Genomic DNA, 17,678 nt, shown 5'->3' with positions numbered 1-17,678 from the left:
AAACATTTGTGGTATCTTCTTTCTTTCTTTTTATTAAATCGATCTTGTAGTATATGAGAAAGGCCTAATTACTTTATTGTAAACGTTCTTGTGTGGATCAGGCCTCACTTTTTTGCCATTATTTAGGCCTACTTACAATTATTTCTTTTTGACCTCCCTGTCAAAAAAGACACTCACACTTTCTTTATGGTTTTAAATTTGCGAGACTTTTTGACTCACCATCAGGGGCAATACAAGGGAAAAAACATGTTATTAAATTAGGTCAGAAAAGAGCTGATAATAGTGCAATTTACTCTGAATTTTGGCTTGATTGCTTACTCATACATTGTGTTTTGAAATATGCATCCAAGTAATTAAAATTATTTTGCAATTACTAAAATTACATGCTGTCACAGTATTTTAAAAACACATTTTCAGAAATTTCAGAATCAGGTTGTTTATAATGTGATGCAAAGATCCTGAATTTTGAGTTAAGCCTAATAACATTATTTTCTGTATAATATTCCATGTAGTAACCAGGAAGGAAATCTCTCTCCATTGCAAATAAACAGTTTAAGGTCGGTAGGAACCGTGGGTGGGGTGTCTCTTGGAATGACTCAAAGAATTCCCCAATTCTCCTTTTAAAGCCATGTCTCACAGGAAAATCCTGTGCGTGTGTTGTTTGTGTGGGAGTGTCTGTTTGCAGATTGTTTTGTGAGTGGGTGGGAGTGTGGAATAGTAGAGAGAGTGAGAAAGTGTGATTGTAGAGGAGTGTGATTTCACACACGTGTTTCTGTGCACGAATGAATAAGGACAGGCTGGTAAAGGGGGGCTGTCTTAAAATGCATTTTATGTGTAGAGGAGTGAATGTTTGTGTGTTTCTCTTGCTGAATTCTCAGCCTGATTTTCCTCATGTTTGTGTATTGCAGCGTGACAGCAGATGCTAAATATGTCTGTTTTGTGTGTGTGATAATGTTATGGGAACAGAGGCACCCACAGAATCCCAATCCGTTATATGCACATGGGTGCTATGGATCCCCCTCACATCATTTTGATACGCAGACTTTTTATTGTGAGATATATATTCACAGAAAAATCACTATCATGAGACAATGAATTGTGCACACATTGATTATTGATTTGGCATATCTTTACTTTGTAGGACATATTACAGTATTTACTTACGATACAAAGCACTTTTGACAAATTGTTTATTATTATCGTTATTTAGACTGTGAAAGCGTCATATTGACACTTTTTTAAAATTTGAATAAACTTAAGAACAGGCAAAACATTTCTATCTGCATGGCAGCCAACATGAATAAGAGTATCCACTGTCTCAACAAAATCCAAGGCTTAAATATGCTATAAAATCCGGTTCTCTTGATTTTGGAATTTAGGGATAAAATTCAGGCATTGTTTAATTTAGTTTTTCTTTTAAATGTGGATATGGATGTAATGGATGTAAAAACAACTTTACACACTTGGATGAACTTGTTTTTAATGGTACCATGTTTAATGAATGGGTTCCAACTCTGGACAAATAATAAAATTATTTTTATACTAAGTACAATGTGTTGTATATATTTTTTTAACTTTTATTTTCAAATAAAGTACAAAGTTTTTTGTACTTATGATTTATTGACTTTATTTAAAATGTTATACATGACATTTAGCAGTGTTTTAAATTTAAGCTTTTTTTAAACTGTGAAGTTGTAAGTCAGCTAATGCATGTCACTCTGAAAATTTATAATGTAATAAAATGAAACAGAATAAACAAATATTTGAGTTTTATTTCTTCTGATATGATATATTTTCTTATGGGCCCTTGTGACTTTCTCTCTGGCAATGGCATTTATACCACCTATGTAACACATATCACCTTCTCTTGTTTTGATGGGAAACAGATTAATCTTTTTTTTTTTATAACATAAAAACTAATATTTTAATAAACCCAAATATTTTTTTTCCCCTTCAATAGAATGCTATAGCCTTGACTTAAACACTGACCTTCACCTACTAATTTAACATTAAATAAAATGTTATGTACCTTTTAAGTATTTTCCCATATGGCATGGAAATTCAGGTTCAAGCCTGAAAAAAAATATTTAGAAAGACTTGATATCTTTTATGCACACCATGTAACATTCAGTGTGTATTTCAATCATTATAATGATTTTGTTTTAAAAATCAAAGCATTTTAACTGTACATGAATTTTGATCATCCAGCCTTGTTTTCATAAAAGTACTTTGTGTACTGGAGAGAGAGTGTCCTTTGCTGAAGGTTTCCTCATTGTAAATATTCTTTTTTAAATTCGTTGTTGCAACTTGCTTGCGTTATTCATAAGCACACTCATGGTCTGCTGTTTTTCTGTTGACTTTTTACTCTGTATGCTATTTAAATAATGTTGATATGTAAACATCTGCCTAAATATAAACATTAAAATTACTTATTTTTTTATTTACCTTTGTACACAAAGCATTACTGTTTCTGTTTGCACACATTCGCAAACATGGAGCAGTATCTTCCCAATTATTCTATATTGACAACAAGGAAATTTCTATTTATTTGTTTCTCTTTCACTTTTCTCCTTCTTGTTACAGGTTGTTGTGAGGAGAAGTAAAAGAAACCTCAAAAAAGCCAATTAAACAGCAGAAAAGAAAGAAGAAAAAGAGGAGAGAGAAGTATTTGCCACACTAAAAAAGATGAGGCCACCAAAGAAACAGAGAGGACGCTCTCCTTTATCAACAAGAGCAAAAGGAGCAAGAAAACGAGGGGGCAAACTTGAAGGACATTCACAGACAACACCGCCTGGACCTTCAGACCAGAAATACACTCCATCCAAAGAAGATAGCTCTCAGGACAAGCATATCAAGGGTAGCAACATCCCAAACAGTGAGGGGTTAAAAGAGCAAATAAGAGAAAGGACAATGGAAACATCAAAATCCGAAGAGAATGCAGTATTAGTGAATAAGGCAAAAAGCCCCAGGAACGTTAACACAAACAGTTTAACAGATAATACAGACTCAATCAAGATTGCCAGTAACGCACATGAAAATTCACATAGTAATAGCACAGACATCTGTAACACAAACACACAAAACTTTACTAGCACAAACAGTAAAGGTAGCAACCAACATGCAAACAGCATTACTAGCAATACACAAAACACAAATACTGCAGCCAACAGTTTAAATAAAAATAACTCATTGAGTGCCAGCCACACTTCCACCACACTCTCCAGTCGAAAAACAGCAACTTTCAAAGCCAGGGTGCCCAAGAAGAAATACATGTATGAACATCAAGCTTCCAGTACTTCTCCCATCAGTTCAACCCCTGTAGCCCAACTCACTAATCATAGCAACCGTCTAAGTTCCCCACACAATTCCATTTCTCAAAGTACTACTGCTGTGGTCAGAAATGATGTAGTTCAAGCAGATATTTCTGATCTGGACAATAGTGACTATAATAGAAGAGAAATGGGGAAAATAGCAAGCACAGAAACTCCAAAAGGAGATAGATCTAAGGGTGATAGGTTGAAAAGTGAGGTGCCTTCCGAAGGAGAAAAGGTGGTCCAGATGGTGGAAGTAGATGGATATGGGGAGCAAGCCCCAAATTCTGTGCGCTCATCATCCACAGACACAGCCAGTGAACACTCTGTGGACCTGGAGGCCCTTGAGCCCTCTTGTGTGCAGCTAAATTCAGGGAACCATGTAAGAATGTCAAGAAGATTCAACCTCTCCAACAATTCAACCCTGTCTGTCCTCTTGTCCCCCAAACACACACAAATTGAGCAGGGAGGGTCTGCAACAATAGCAGAAGCACTAGCTAAAGGACTGAAAAACCAAAGGGTGCTAGCACGTAGACGACCAAGAACTAATTTAAAAGAAGATGAGAAGCTGATCAAGGAATATGTATTTATCTGTGGTGTGGTGCGTGGGTCCAGTAGAGAGCAGCTGAATGTAGAGTTGCAGATTAATGGGGAGGGGACACTGCTGTCATATCCATTTCATACATTAGTAAGTCGCCCACGCCAACCCATTGACCTCATTTTAGACGCCCCACCCCCAGGAAATGAACTTGTGGAGGTTGGGACACGTGTGTGTGTGCCTTATGGAGGAGATAAAGGTAAAGAGTGGTACAGAGAAGGTGTTGTTGCTCAGGTAGACTCTCATTCAGCTTGCCCCTACATGGTGCTTTTGCATGAGGAGTTAGAGCAGGAGAAAGAGAGGTGCAGCAATGAGGAGATGCAACAGACATCAAGTACAAAGACTGTATGGGTTACCCTCCAGAACTTGCGCCTCCTTGTTCCGCCATGGGATGGGGTTATGAAAGAGAAAGAACGAGAGGAGAGAGAGCACAGGGAGGAGATAGAAGTGGAGAGAGAGCTATGTCAGTTAAGTGAGGGAATGGATTTGGTAAGTGCAGGTCCTCCCAGGGAGAACTGCAGATTCCCATCTCCAGACACAGGGGTTCATCACTTTGGAAGCACACATCTTTCATCTTCCACTTCACCAGCAGTTGTTATGGTAGCAAACAATATGTTTAGTTTAGCATCTAGGAGGGAGGATGATGGAACTCAGAATAGGGAAAGAGTTAGAGAAAGAGAACACGAGCGAAAGCAACTGCAGACTCCAGAGGTGGACATGGAGGTTTTGCGGCTTAACATGGCACCACTCAGAGATGGTGGAGTACCCGTAGTCTCAGGGGGACCAAAAGCAGGTGTGCCTAATCAGCACAGACAAATTCTTTCCAAACCTCCAGGGTATCCAAGTCCCATCACAGTAGTGCGAGGCATCGCCAGGACCTCTTTAGGAAGTCCACAGCCCACCCCTTCACCTACAGTTTTAGGGTCTGATGGGGGTATCTCTCACCCTATGCCACCCTCTGTGCCTCCTTCCCCCAGTTCCAGGGGTTCTCTGACACCTCTGGAAAAGACTCCTACACCTTCACAGACCTCCACCCCAATTCCAGGGAGTTCTGCCTCTTCTTCTGCTTCTTCCTCAAGATCAAGGACACCATTGTCAGCTGCCCAACAGAAATACAAGAAAGGGGATGTTGTTTGTACACCTAATGGGATCCGTAAGAAGTTCAATGGGAAGCAATGGCGCCGCTTGTGCTCACGAGAAGGCTGCATGAAAGAGTCCCAGCGTCGTGGCTACTGTTCTCGTCACCTCTCCATGCGTACCAAAGAAATGGAGGGAGCGGTGGGAGAGAGAGGGAGTGGAGGAGGTGGAGAGAGTAGCTCAGGGACTGTAACCCCTTCAGATCTGCGGGGACGTGCTAGCAGTGAATTTGATTGGGATGAGACTTCTCGCGACAGTAGTGAGACAAGCAGCCGAGGTACCGACTCTCGTCCACGCCTTGGCTTGCCGTCACTGCTTCCTCAAGACTTCTCTCGTTTTGACTTTGACGAATGTGAGGCTGCAACAATGCTGGTATCCCTGGGCTCAAGGTCTGTAACACCCTCATTCTCACCAATTTCAAATCAGTCCCCATTCTCACCTACACCTTCCCCATCAGCTTCACCACTTTTTGGGTTTCACCCTGCAAATTTCAGTCCTATTACTGCCTCTCCAGTCTTGCCTCCTCGCCGCCACAAACACCCTAGTGGTACCAACAGTGGTGTCCCAAAACATGGAACAGGAGGCACAGAGAGGGAGAAAGACAGACACTTGTCTGGTATTGTACCATCCTTCCACACCAATTTAACCTTCACTGTACCTATGAGCCCAGGCAAACGCAGGACAGATGCTCCACCTCCCCCAGCTCCACTGTCACAGGAATATGGCAAACCCGATCAGGAACAAAGCTGTCGTGACCCTTCTCTTGTAACAAATCTCTGCATTATCTCTCCTCAGAACACTACTGTCACACACCCCCAAAGACTGCCTTCAACCACTGCCTCTTCCCCACCCGCTTCTCCCCTAAGCTTAGAATCAGGTTCACAATGTACAGTCTCCCAGCAGCCTTTGAGAGATTCTCCAGTAATAGTGAGAAATCCTGAGGTTCCTTTAATAAAGTTTACAGAACTCCCACTGGCTAGAGTTGCAGAGGTGGACAGCACCGGTTCCACAGAAAACAGCCAAACTGGTGTGCATTCAGAGACAGGACTACAGGTTCCTGTTCCAATTAACGCTGCTTCCACTAATGGATCTGTCTTACTGCAGAATCCCACCTCAACTCTTTTTCTAGTGTCTACTACCTCTTCCATTCCAAACCCAACCCATGCAGGTCTACCTACGCAATCCAGCGCCACCTTAGCCTGCATATCAGTGCCTAGCCCTGTTCCAGGGCCTGGTCTCTTTGGTGCGGGTGATGGAGGGGGACAAGATAAGAGTGGCCAACTGACACTGCAGCAGCCTGTCCCTTGTCACCCTGCTCCTACTGCCCTGCTGCCGCTCATACTTCCCACAGAGACCTTGCATCCTGTGCCATGCAAAGACATCATCATGGGGCGACCTGGAACTGGTAAGAGAATTCTATTTTACATTCAATGCTAACACCAATGTTTAAGATGTGATTCCCTGTAGACGTAACATAATAACAAAAGAAAGATGCCATGTTAGACTAATTCAATGAAAACTTAAAAATAGAAAGAATTTTGAGAATAAGGATGCACCATTATTTGTCAATTTGTCTATGCACACAAAATGTCAAAACAGATTTAATATAATTTTTGTTCGTTTACTTAATTTTTTTCAATGGGTCCTCTTTAAGTTATTTAACTGTTAAATAACAAAACTATTTTACTGATTAAGTATTTTATTAAAGTAAAATAAAGGAATATTTCACTTAAAATGTAATTTTCTTCATCAGTTGCTCATCATTTGCTCAACCTCATGTTGTTCCAAACCTGTATTAGTTTTTTAAACGTGAACCAATGAAACATCAATATTACAAAACAAATCAAACATATATAAATATGTTACGTATGGAATAAAGTACAGTTATCCGGTCATCGCAAAACTGACAGAGCTGAAATTATTTTTATGAAATAAGAAACTAGCACAGTTATGCAGGAAATTGCTTGCCTGGGACAACAATCAGTTATACAGCTTGGTCATCATACAAACCGGGTAACACTTTAGAATAAGGTTCCATTTATTAACATTAGTTAATGTATTAATTAACATGAACAAACAATGAACAATGCATTTATTACACTATTTATTAAACTTTGTTATAATGAAAATACAGTTGTTCATTGTTTACTCATGTTAGTTCACACTACATTAACTAATGTTAACAAACACAACTTGTGAATTTAATAATGCATCAGTAAATGCTGAAATTAACATTAACTAAGATTAATAAATGCTGTAGAAGTATTGTTCATTCTTAGTTCATTTTAGAATGTTAGAAGTATAGATTGTCAATGTGTTTTCAGCGCTCAAAGTAATATTTGTTCTCATACAAAACATTACATTAATCTTAGACCACAGTGTTGGTGAATGCTTGGTTTTGGTCTCCTTTTACTGAAAAATCTGAAAAGATCAAAATCTTTCTTTGTGATAATTATATTTCAAAATTCTATTTATTGTTTTTACATTTTATTTAGTTTTGTTATATTTTTATTAAAAAATTATAAATATGCTTGAAATATGCTGTATGCATAAATGTTTTGCATTGTAAAAAAGAGGGTATTGCTTCAGTTTTTCAAAAATGTTTACATTATTTTGTAGTATTTTTCACCAACCATATTTTAACACGATGCTCAGTTTCTGCTGATGTAAAGCAGTCCCACAACGTGCTCTTTCCATCACCATTCCTCACATTTTAATTCTGGGCGATGTTAGATTTGCACCACATATATGGCTTCAAAATCTGGCTTAAAAGCTCTGTCTTGGTCTCATTTCACCACAAAATCTTTTCAGACATAGCACTGGGTATATATATATATATATAAAATGCACTAATTCTGTAGCCAAGAATGGGATTAAAATCTCAGCATCTCAACATAGCACTGGTCTGTATGTAAAAGATGTATGGATGGATATATATATATATATATATACAGACCAGTGCTATGTTGAGATGCTGAGATTTTAATCCCATTCTTGGCAACAGAATTAATGCACTGTAACAAGTTTAAAAGTAATTCTCTCACAAGTGTTCTTGTGTGCACTAAGAATTTGGAGGCACAGCTTTTTCTAGACAGTTTTTGGATAGTTTGATGTAATCTCCTGATAATTTAACCAACAGTACACATTGGGAAATTTTATTTACCCTTATTCTAAATTATGCATTTGTTATATTTTAGCTCTGACTTGTGCTCTTTAGTCTTTATTTTCAAAGCTGTATTTCAGATTCTCAAATTGCATGTCTGTTTATTTTTTGGTTCAGAAAATATATAAGTTATATATTTTATATTTACTTTATTGTCAGGTATGTTTGCACATACGAGGAATTTGTTTTAGTGACAGTAGCTCCACAGTGTGACACAATGACAGCAACAGCACACGACACAGATAATAAAAAATAAAAATAAAATAAATAATGTACAAATATACAAAAATGGACAATGTGCCAAATAGCACAAACACAATATTCAAAATAGACAATTCGATATGTACAGGTATGTTAGGTGCAAATTTGAAATGTAATAAGTATGTGTGTTAAATAAAAAAATAAAAAATAGTGATTCACATGCAAGGACCAAGGCCATTTTGACCTTATTAGGGCAAGTGTCTTTGTGAACACATATGCAACACGAAGACCAAATATATATTCTAAATTGAATGGCCCATAAAAAGTACAGTTTCTCATTTTCAGTGCTTGTAAATGGTTAATCATTTATCAGTTGATATATGGAGAATTACATTTCTTCATATTTCAGTATAGCTAATATAACTAATAATTACCTCTTAAAAGTAAGCTCAAAACTAAGGTGTCAGTTTACTTTCAGGAATAAATCCTTTGGCATTAAAAGCAGTCATTCTGGTGGTTCTCAGATTTTGCAGTGTGGTTGTAATCGTCAGCTGCTGTAATAGTGGGTTATATAGCACTTCGTAGCACTTGCAGTGCTGATTTTAGCACAATATTCAAAACATGGTCATTACATGTACACTGAATAAAGTGAGAGTGAAGCAAAGTAAAAAAATTGAAAGAATTGAATTGAAAGACCCAAAGATTGAACTGAAACGTTAATGAATTTGTTACATGTGTTCAGTTGTGTATGTGCTATATGCATGCGGTAAGGAATGAGAGAATGTCATTCATACAGACATAACAGTGTGTCATTTGTCGTTTAGTGTATGCTTGTGTGCTAGTGTAATTAAAAAAAAGTCTTAGTGTATTTATGCATATATATAATTATGTGTGGTATTTGTGATTTAGCTGTCATCAAGAGTGTGTATGGTGTGAGAGGGAAAGGGATTGTGTGTTGTGAAATAACAAGAAGGCTTTGTAAAAATTTAGGCCTGATCTCGTAGGCCTGCCTTAACAAGCAAGCTTGTGAGAAGGATGTTAACACAGAGAGACAGACACACACACACACACACACACACACACACACACATGCACAACAAAATTGCAGACCTGCTAAAAAAAAAAAAAAAAAAAAATCCATACATCTGCCCAAAAGTTTATTTGCTTTTTTGTTCTAATCGAATTTTGTATTGCTGCTCAGTTTTGATAACTAGCCTATATGGTTAACCCTGAGAATGATAAGCATTATAGGAGACCGATACTCTGAAATGCAATTTTTTTAATTATTAATATCTTAAAGCATGTTATTGTATTGTGATGACTGAGGAAATGCAACATGCAAAACACAGACTTTAAAAAAATAATAAAATACTAAACTTTCATAAATACTTTCATGTATACTAAAATATACTAAACTTTTTTTTCTTCAGCTGATCAGCATATATAAAATGACATTTCGCAATGCTGCCCATGTTCATGATCATTTGTAATCTTTCATACATAAAACACATTTTTATTATTCAGATGCAATTTGACTAAAGAGTCAACAGATAATTCTCTTCTTAAAGTAGAATTATTATTATTATTATTATTTCCTGGTATTCTCTAAGTTCTAATGTCTCCACAAGGATAGTAAAAGCAGTCAATTTTGACCTTGTGGGGACATTTTTGAGTCCCCATGAGGAAAACAGCTTATAGATCATACAAAATGAAGGGCTTTTTTTCTGTGACGGCTAGGGTTAGTATAAGGAGATAGAAAATACAGTTTGTACAGTATAAAAACAGTTACACCTATGGAATATTCCCATTAAACCTGGAAACCCAATGGTGTGTGTGTGTGTGTGTGTGTGTGTGTGTGTGTGTGTGTGTGTGTGTGTGTTGTGTGTGTGTTTTTGTACCTACTCAGCCATGTTTTGGGGCAAATTTGTACCCAAATGTGAGCTAAATCTAAAACCTCTTTTTGGGGATGATATAAATATAAATGTAAAGACTTTTTTTAATGTAGAAATGCAGAAAGCTTTCTGTTAGGATTAGGGTTAGGTTGTAGTATTTATAACTATGTCAGTAAAAACAACAGAAGTCTATAGAATGTTTCTATTTAGATAGCTTTACTTAAACGTGTGTGTGCGTGTGCGTGTGCGCAAGTTTATAGTCTTATTTCAGATGTGTTTACTGAGTGTGGATGCTTAGGATTATACCTATGATTGGTCCATATATGTCGTGCTACTCAGTTATATATATGTTATATATTGCATAAGTGCAACATTGTTTTTGGTTAATTTATTTCAAAACTGAAATAATGATTTTCAATTTGTTTTAGATGGTTATGAGGTGAGATGATATTTTAAAGGATGCAGGTGTGCGCTAATTGATGTGGCACTGAGGAAGAGCTTTGTCTCGAAAATGTTTTGCACTTTTATACACTTTTTGCACTTTTCACTTGTTTTTTATGGCCTCCGATGAAGCATAAAATACTTTTTTGGAGGAGGTGTTAAGCCCTGCATGTAACTGTGCGGATCTTATTTCTGTTTGACAATTTGTTTTAGATAAAATGCTGCAATAATGCAGCTTACCAACCGGTCACGGCATCATATATAAACAGGTCATATTTTTTCAGTTATTGTTGTTATTGTAGCTTAAAGGACACCTAAAAATAAATTTAGACGATTGGTTTTGAGGGCACTCAGGGATCATGTTTGAATGCAGTGATTATGAGTATGATGTATATAACCTAATTTTGAAAAATAAAAAAAAAGAGCCAACAAACCTTTTTTTATAAGAGAGGAAATGCAATTCCTATATATTGTGAGTCTCAAGCGAAAAGTTGTTTAAATATACTATTTACTAAAAATAACACTTAGATATCAGAGAGAAAATATCTTTATATGAAAAGTATCTGAATCACTAAAGAGCAGAATTGGCATTCTGTTTTCAGCTGTCAGTTATGGCAATGATTCCAAACATTCTCAGTTTCATTTAATCCACACCCTCTGCAAACACAGATGTACTAATCACTAGAGCCGTCACAAATACTAACAATATGCATGTCGTCTTCTGTTGCTGATTTTTTTCTTCTAAAAACTATAAAACTGTACTACAACACTAAATCTAAAAGAAGTTAAACATCAAATTTTTGCTGCAAATTTGAAACTGATAAATAGACTATTTGTGTTTGCTTATTTCTCTATATATACAGCACCTTCCTCAAACTTCAACTCATCACTTTAATTACATGTATTGCAGGCTGTGTTTTTATTTTGGGCTATAGTATAATTTTGTCCGTATTTGATACAGCGTTTCCGATGGTTCTCTGCCTCAGTAGCGCATAGGACATGATCTCTACCATTTATGTGCCGAGTTCTGAGTCGCCATCTGTCGTATAGTCTAACTCGGCAATGTTTAGCACTTATATGGTAGAATGGTGTCTCCCTTTTCATCATTGCTGTACTCATAATGTCAATTTAATTCTCTTCATTTTTTCCCCCATTCACTCACTTATTTGTGTCAGACTTTTCTACTGTTTTTCCCTCACCTATTTGTCGCTCTCTGTCTTTCTCTCTCTCTGGTGCAGTGCAGAAGTCTCTTTCTCTGATCATAGTGTTCCTGGGAATGTCAACCATTCCCTTTTTTAGAAGGTTTCTGCATGAACACAAACATGTATACATTTATATAAACTACAGCCTGGATAAACAGCATTTTAAACAGTACTTTTTCAGTGCTATATTTTGTGCCTTCTTTCCTTGTATTCTACATTTTAGTTCATGCTAGTATTCGCCGAATGTTTGATTTCTATGTTATATCTCAAGGGAGATCACAGGATCTAAAAATGTAGTCTCAGAAGACTCTTGCACATACATTCACATAAAAGCCCCGGTCTCTAGCTGTAATCTCTCCTTCACTCAATTCTGTGTCTGCCAAAGATGTGATCGCCTTCGTTTTTTCTTCCATAGGGCAGTGCTGCCTCCTTGTGAGAAGAGTGTGCCATTGCAGGCTTTAAAGAGATGTACCTGCGTAGAGTTTCATAACTACCTTTTTTCAATTTGTGGTGTATTTCATGGACCTGCACCCAGTCTATTAGACTTTCCTAGCAGTGGTAAAATGTTATAAGTGAGTGTATCAACGTGGATCAAGAGACATTAATCCAGCATGATGGATTTTTGGTTAGCCACCATTTTTCATGTCTTTTCCCCCCTCCATATGTCCTTTGGAAAATAGCTGGAATGCTTGTACTGGCAGATGGCAGCAGCGATATAAATATCTTACAAAAGGCCAGTGTGCGTGTGTGGAGATAGTGCCATGGTCAGTGGTCAGACTGGTCACCAAAAGTGGTATGAGTGATAATACCCATAAAGCTGTTGCCATGGAAACAGGGAGTGGGCTTTTTGAGATTGTGTTTTAATCACATAAAAACAATGATTGGATAGGAGGAACAGAAGGGTTTTGGAGCATGGGGCTCTTACGCTATTAACCCTGAAACATACAGAGCTGTACTAATCTCTACATGTGAGAAGTGTTGCTCATGGCCAACTAATTGCTGATTTGAGATATTTTACTGGCATTTTCATGTATTTAGATGTGTTCATATTACTAAATTTAAAAGATGTGAGTGATGTTATATTTTGCCCATGTGTAATTCTCAATGGAGTCAGCCAGGAAAGAGTTAAGAACTTGTTTACTATAATCATAGTCTGAGCTGGAGGGTCTCGGCTTCACCTCATTGGCTGTTGCCAGGAGCTCAACGCAAGCTCAGTGGCTGAGAGAGTGAGTAGCCCCTCCCAATGCTCTGACATTGTGTTATATAGAGGAGCAATGTCTCTTGATAACCCATTCTTATTTCAGTTTGATTTGCATGGATTTCAGTACATCAGTTGAGAGTGCGTACATATGTGTTCCCGCAAAATCAAGTTTTCTATCATCCATTCTTAGTCTATTTATATATTTTTTGTCTCTCCTTTCCTGTCGTTCGATTATCATCTTCCGACATACAGCGAGCGAGGCCCTGTTTTCACAACTTTCACAACTCCCTCCTCCCCTCCTCTCCATAGAATGACTCTTGTTCTATTTTTATTCGCCTGACTTGCACAGTTTCCCCTTCCCACCCATTTTCCCTCTCTTTTCTCAAACATTCCACGACCACTAATATTTTTCACCCACTCTTGAGTGTCTTTCTGTTTGGTACTGGTATATATGTAATGTGTAGGATACTCCTCAGGCGTAAGCGTAGTGTGGAAGGTATTACTCAGATAATATTATGTTGTAATATTATTTGGCCACTGTGTTTGTGTGGAAAATGTTACTGCATTTACGGTTACAGTTTCTCTGCAGTTTTTCTCTCTCTCACATAAATCTTTCTCATTGTAGCGTGACTGTTTGTGAAGGGACTGGCTGATACTGGGCACAAGGCCAATACCCCTCTGCCCCATACAAACAAACCAGTCACTAAACTCAGCACACAAACTTAAACCTACACACAGGCACGCTGACATTCACAGGCACCGTGAGCATGCCCGTGTCATGCTGCCTGATAGTTTCTATACACTGATAATAGTCACCTTTGTCTGTGTCATAATCAGCCGATTCACTGGTCAATGTCCCGAAGGCAGTAACAGTGGTCACCAAGTTTAATCTCTGACCTATATTGCTGCACTCAACCAAAACAAAGTTTGCTGCGCTTTAGTAAGTTAGTAACATTAAACAAATAGTAAAAGATGGGGAAAAACATATTATGTGAAGAATATTTCCCCACGTTTCTTCTTTCTTTTAATTATAACTGTAAAGTTATTATGTAATGTTTGTGACGTATGTACAAATGTATGGTTTCCAAGAAAATCTCTGCCCAGTGACAAAATTGTCTCTTTTTTTTTTTTGACACTAGGCATTAAAAACTAAAACCATACTCTTACCCTTACTTACCACTCCAGAGAAGTGGTATAGGTGTTCAGTTCACACAAACAAGAGCAATGTAGGACTGAATAGCAGCATGGAGATGAATCAGCTGCAAATAATCGCAGCTGACCGTCAACACAATTGCTTTTATACAACAGTTCTATAAACAATTAATTAATATCAAACAACTTAATCTGTCAGTTTAGTTACTTTATATAAAAGAAGCCAAAGCATCAAGCTTTGTGTGTCCCCAAACACTGTGTCTGGAACACTCTGGTCTGGAACTCAATGAACAGAAACCAGCAGAACGATACAAACTGTTACATTAAACATCACTCTTGAAACACAGCTCAGCCAATCAGATTCGAGGACTGGAACTAACTGTTGTATAATGCTTACCACAGTGTTAAAACACTGAGTGTGGAAAATGTGTGTAGTGTATTGCTACAGTAGAGTTTATTGCATTGGTAATGAGGTCAATTTGCATTTGGTTGTGTCTTATTTTGCCACATTGACTGCAGATGATGCGGTTTAGTGTGTGAGGAAGTAGATGTCTACTTCTTTAATGTATTAGTGAATATTTTGGTAAAGTAAAAGCTATTTTACTGCCAAATTTAAATTCAATGTATTGTAATTACCGTATTGACCCGAATATAAGACAATGTTTTTTTTCTTGGAAATACATCTGAAAAAACGCAGTCGTTTTATATTCAGGGTCTAGACCAGGGGTCGGCAAGTTAGTTTGGCATCGGGCCAAAAAACATTTCACCAGTAGATGGCGGGCCAGAACATAGTCGAAGGATAATAAGATAATCAGATATTAATTGATGAAAAATGCAACCAGAATTGCCTGTTACTGACTGTTACAGTGTATTTTGCAACTTGTAGTGAGCTGTTACTCTGTGTAAAATCCTGCGACAGTCATTAACAAAAAGCCACATTTGTGTGGCGGTGTCCGATCAAAGTATGTGAGCGGAGTGGAGCGTCAACAATTTCCCCTCCGCGCTCCGAGCATTTAATAATCACCGCGCTCCGAGCATTTAATAATCACCCCGCTCGGCGCTCCGAGCATTTAATAATCACCCCGCTCCGCGCTCAAGCATTTAATAATCACCCCACTCCGCGCTCCGAGCATTTAATAATCACCCCGCTCGGCGCTCCGAGCATTTAATAATCACCACACTCCGCGCTCCGAGCATTTAATAATCACCCCGCTCCGCGTCTAAAGTATTTCAGTATGTTTGAAATATCACCGTTCTATGGAAGCCCGTTTCCGCCACTGAATAAAGATCTCAGAATTCTCAGAATTATGACTTTTTAACTCCCAATTGTGATTTTATATCATGCAATTCTGAGGGGAAAAAAAAGTCAGCTGTCAGCTGAAAATCTAACCAATCTGGATCTAACCATTACATGATCTGAGATGACCGAACACCTGAGATGGAGGATCAGCGCCGGGAGATGACGTATGTGTCCCTGATCGTAGGCAGAGGCCAAACACCTGGATGAACGCCAGAGACAGATCTCCATTGAGGACCCCGCCACTTAGACAGCCATCGGAAAAGACCACTGGAACCAGCTGAGCCCATTCAATCTGACTTGCTGCAGTTTGGAACTGAACTGCTGGTTTGTTTGGCCAGAGGAGAATTGGCCCCCCGACTGAGCCTGGTTTCTCCCAAGGTTTTTTTCTCCATTCTATCACCGATGGAGTTTTGGTTCCTTGCCGCTGTCGCCTCTGGCTTGCTTAGTTGGGGACGCTTCATTTCCAGCGATATCGCCGACCTTATTGCAAAGACACTATTTAAACTTATTGACACATTATTTTCCTTTTGTGATATTGTGCAGTGCTTTGACACAATTTGCATTGTAAAAAGCGCTATATAAATAAAGGTGACTTGACTTGACTTGAAAATATTCAGAAGGAACAAACTTCCCGCTCATGTCCACTGCAGTCATCATATCCTTCACATTCTTTCTGATTTGAGTGATCCTTTTCTATCTAGCTAGCTAAATATGTTTAACATGTGAATTCTTGCTAAATATGCAGTTATATTACGGGTCGTTGGCATGAATTGTACTCGTGATGCAGCGGAGTGAGTGAAAACCACGACGCTCCGACTTTTAAAAAATCCGCTCCTCGCTCCATTCAAATTCACACCGCTCCACTCCTGATCAGCTCCACTCACATACTCTGATTGTGAGTAACTGTTGCTGTCATAACAGATCTATTTCACAACCAGCCGCTATCAAAATAATCTGGTTACAGGCACGGGCCAGATATTATTGCTGCCGACCACTGGTCTAGACTTTGACATGTCAATAATACACCCACAACAAAACACACATAAAACATGTGCCATTTAATATGTAATGTAGTGTATGTTGTAAAGATCGTGAGTGAAAACAAGAGAAAAGGAAAAGCTTACAGCGGCATGAGTCGTGACTGTCATGTTAGCCTGATGTGAACAACCTCCTCTGTAAGTGATTTTAAAACATAAGACAGTTCCCAGATTTGAAGACTTCAATAAGATTTCACTTCTACTGTTAATACAATTTTGGTAGGCTACTATGAGATGCATAGCCTAAATGTTATATAATTCAGATGGGCTGAAAAATACTTTATTTTTATGGTATGTCAAAATGTGTATATTTTTAAATGTCATCGTTGGTACATTTTACCAGTATTTACCATACTTTCAAAACAAAAATTAAAATAGGAAAAATATGCAATATTAAAATAATAATGAAAAATAAAAAGTGTTTTACAGAGACAAAAAAAACAAACAAGATTTGGTTTTCAAAAAGCCTTTTTCCAAAAGCTACATCTGGAAAAAGGAGGGCCGTCTTATAATCAGGGTCGTCTTATATTCGGGTCAATACGTTACTTAAAATATGTTTTCATTTGTTTATTAACTTTCATGTGGATAAATAAAATATAAATTCGCCTGTTTTAAAAGTACTATTAAACAATTGTAATACGTGTGTGTATATGGCGCCCTCTTTTTTAAAAATGTCCACATTACATTTTAACTACTGTTTTGATGGAGAGCTTGTTTCCAGCTGATGTGAGGATTTATGTCACATTGTTTTGAGTCACATTGTTTTAATTAATCTGTCCTGAAAATAACGCATTGGCATTACCCACAATAAACCAAACCCCGCAATGTACATAATACCTGTTATATGACACGAGTAGCGCGGCAGCTTCAGCGTCACAGGGAGCAAATATCACGAGAGCCCACATAAAGTCATGCCCCAGATTCTGTGGCGTGTTGAATATTTATTAGCCGCGGCCAATGAGACGCAGAAAGACAAATCCGGATTTACATATGACTGACATTCCAACGCACGCTCCGACCAATCAGCGCGTCGTATTGTCTGA

At 37.9% G+C, this 17,678-nt stretch overlaps 1 protein-coding gene across 1 annotated transcript in view; it reads left to right on the top strand.

The window, feature by feature from the left end:
* Positions 1-2,685: 2,685 nt before the first annotated feature.
* Positions 2,686-17,678, top strand: part of LOC306878147 (protein capicua homolog) — a gene marked incomplete at its 5' end in the record, with an annotated part of 43,546 nt that continues 28,553 nt past the window's right edge. Inside the window, one exon of the mRNA XM_079430300.1 lies at positions 2,686-6,451. Within this exon, the coding sequence (XP_079286426.1) occupies positions 2,686-6,451 (3,766 nt within the window). The remainder of the gene's footprint in view (positions 6,452-17,678) is intronic.

Source organism: Barbus barbus (assembly GCF_936440315.1).
Source record: "Barbus barbus genome assembly, chromosome: 12".
Lineage (NCBI taxonomy): Eukaryota > Metazoa > Chordata > Actinopteri > Cypriniformes > Cyprinidae > Barbus > Barbus barbus.
Note: the sequence above shows the minus strand (reverse complement) of the source record. Positions and strands in the feature narration are given on the sequence as shown.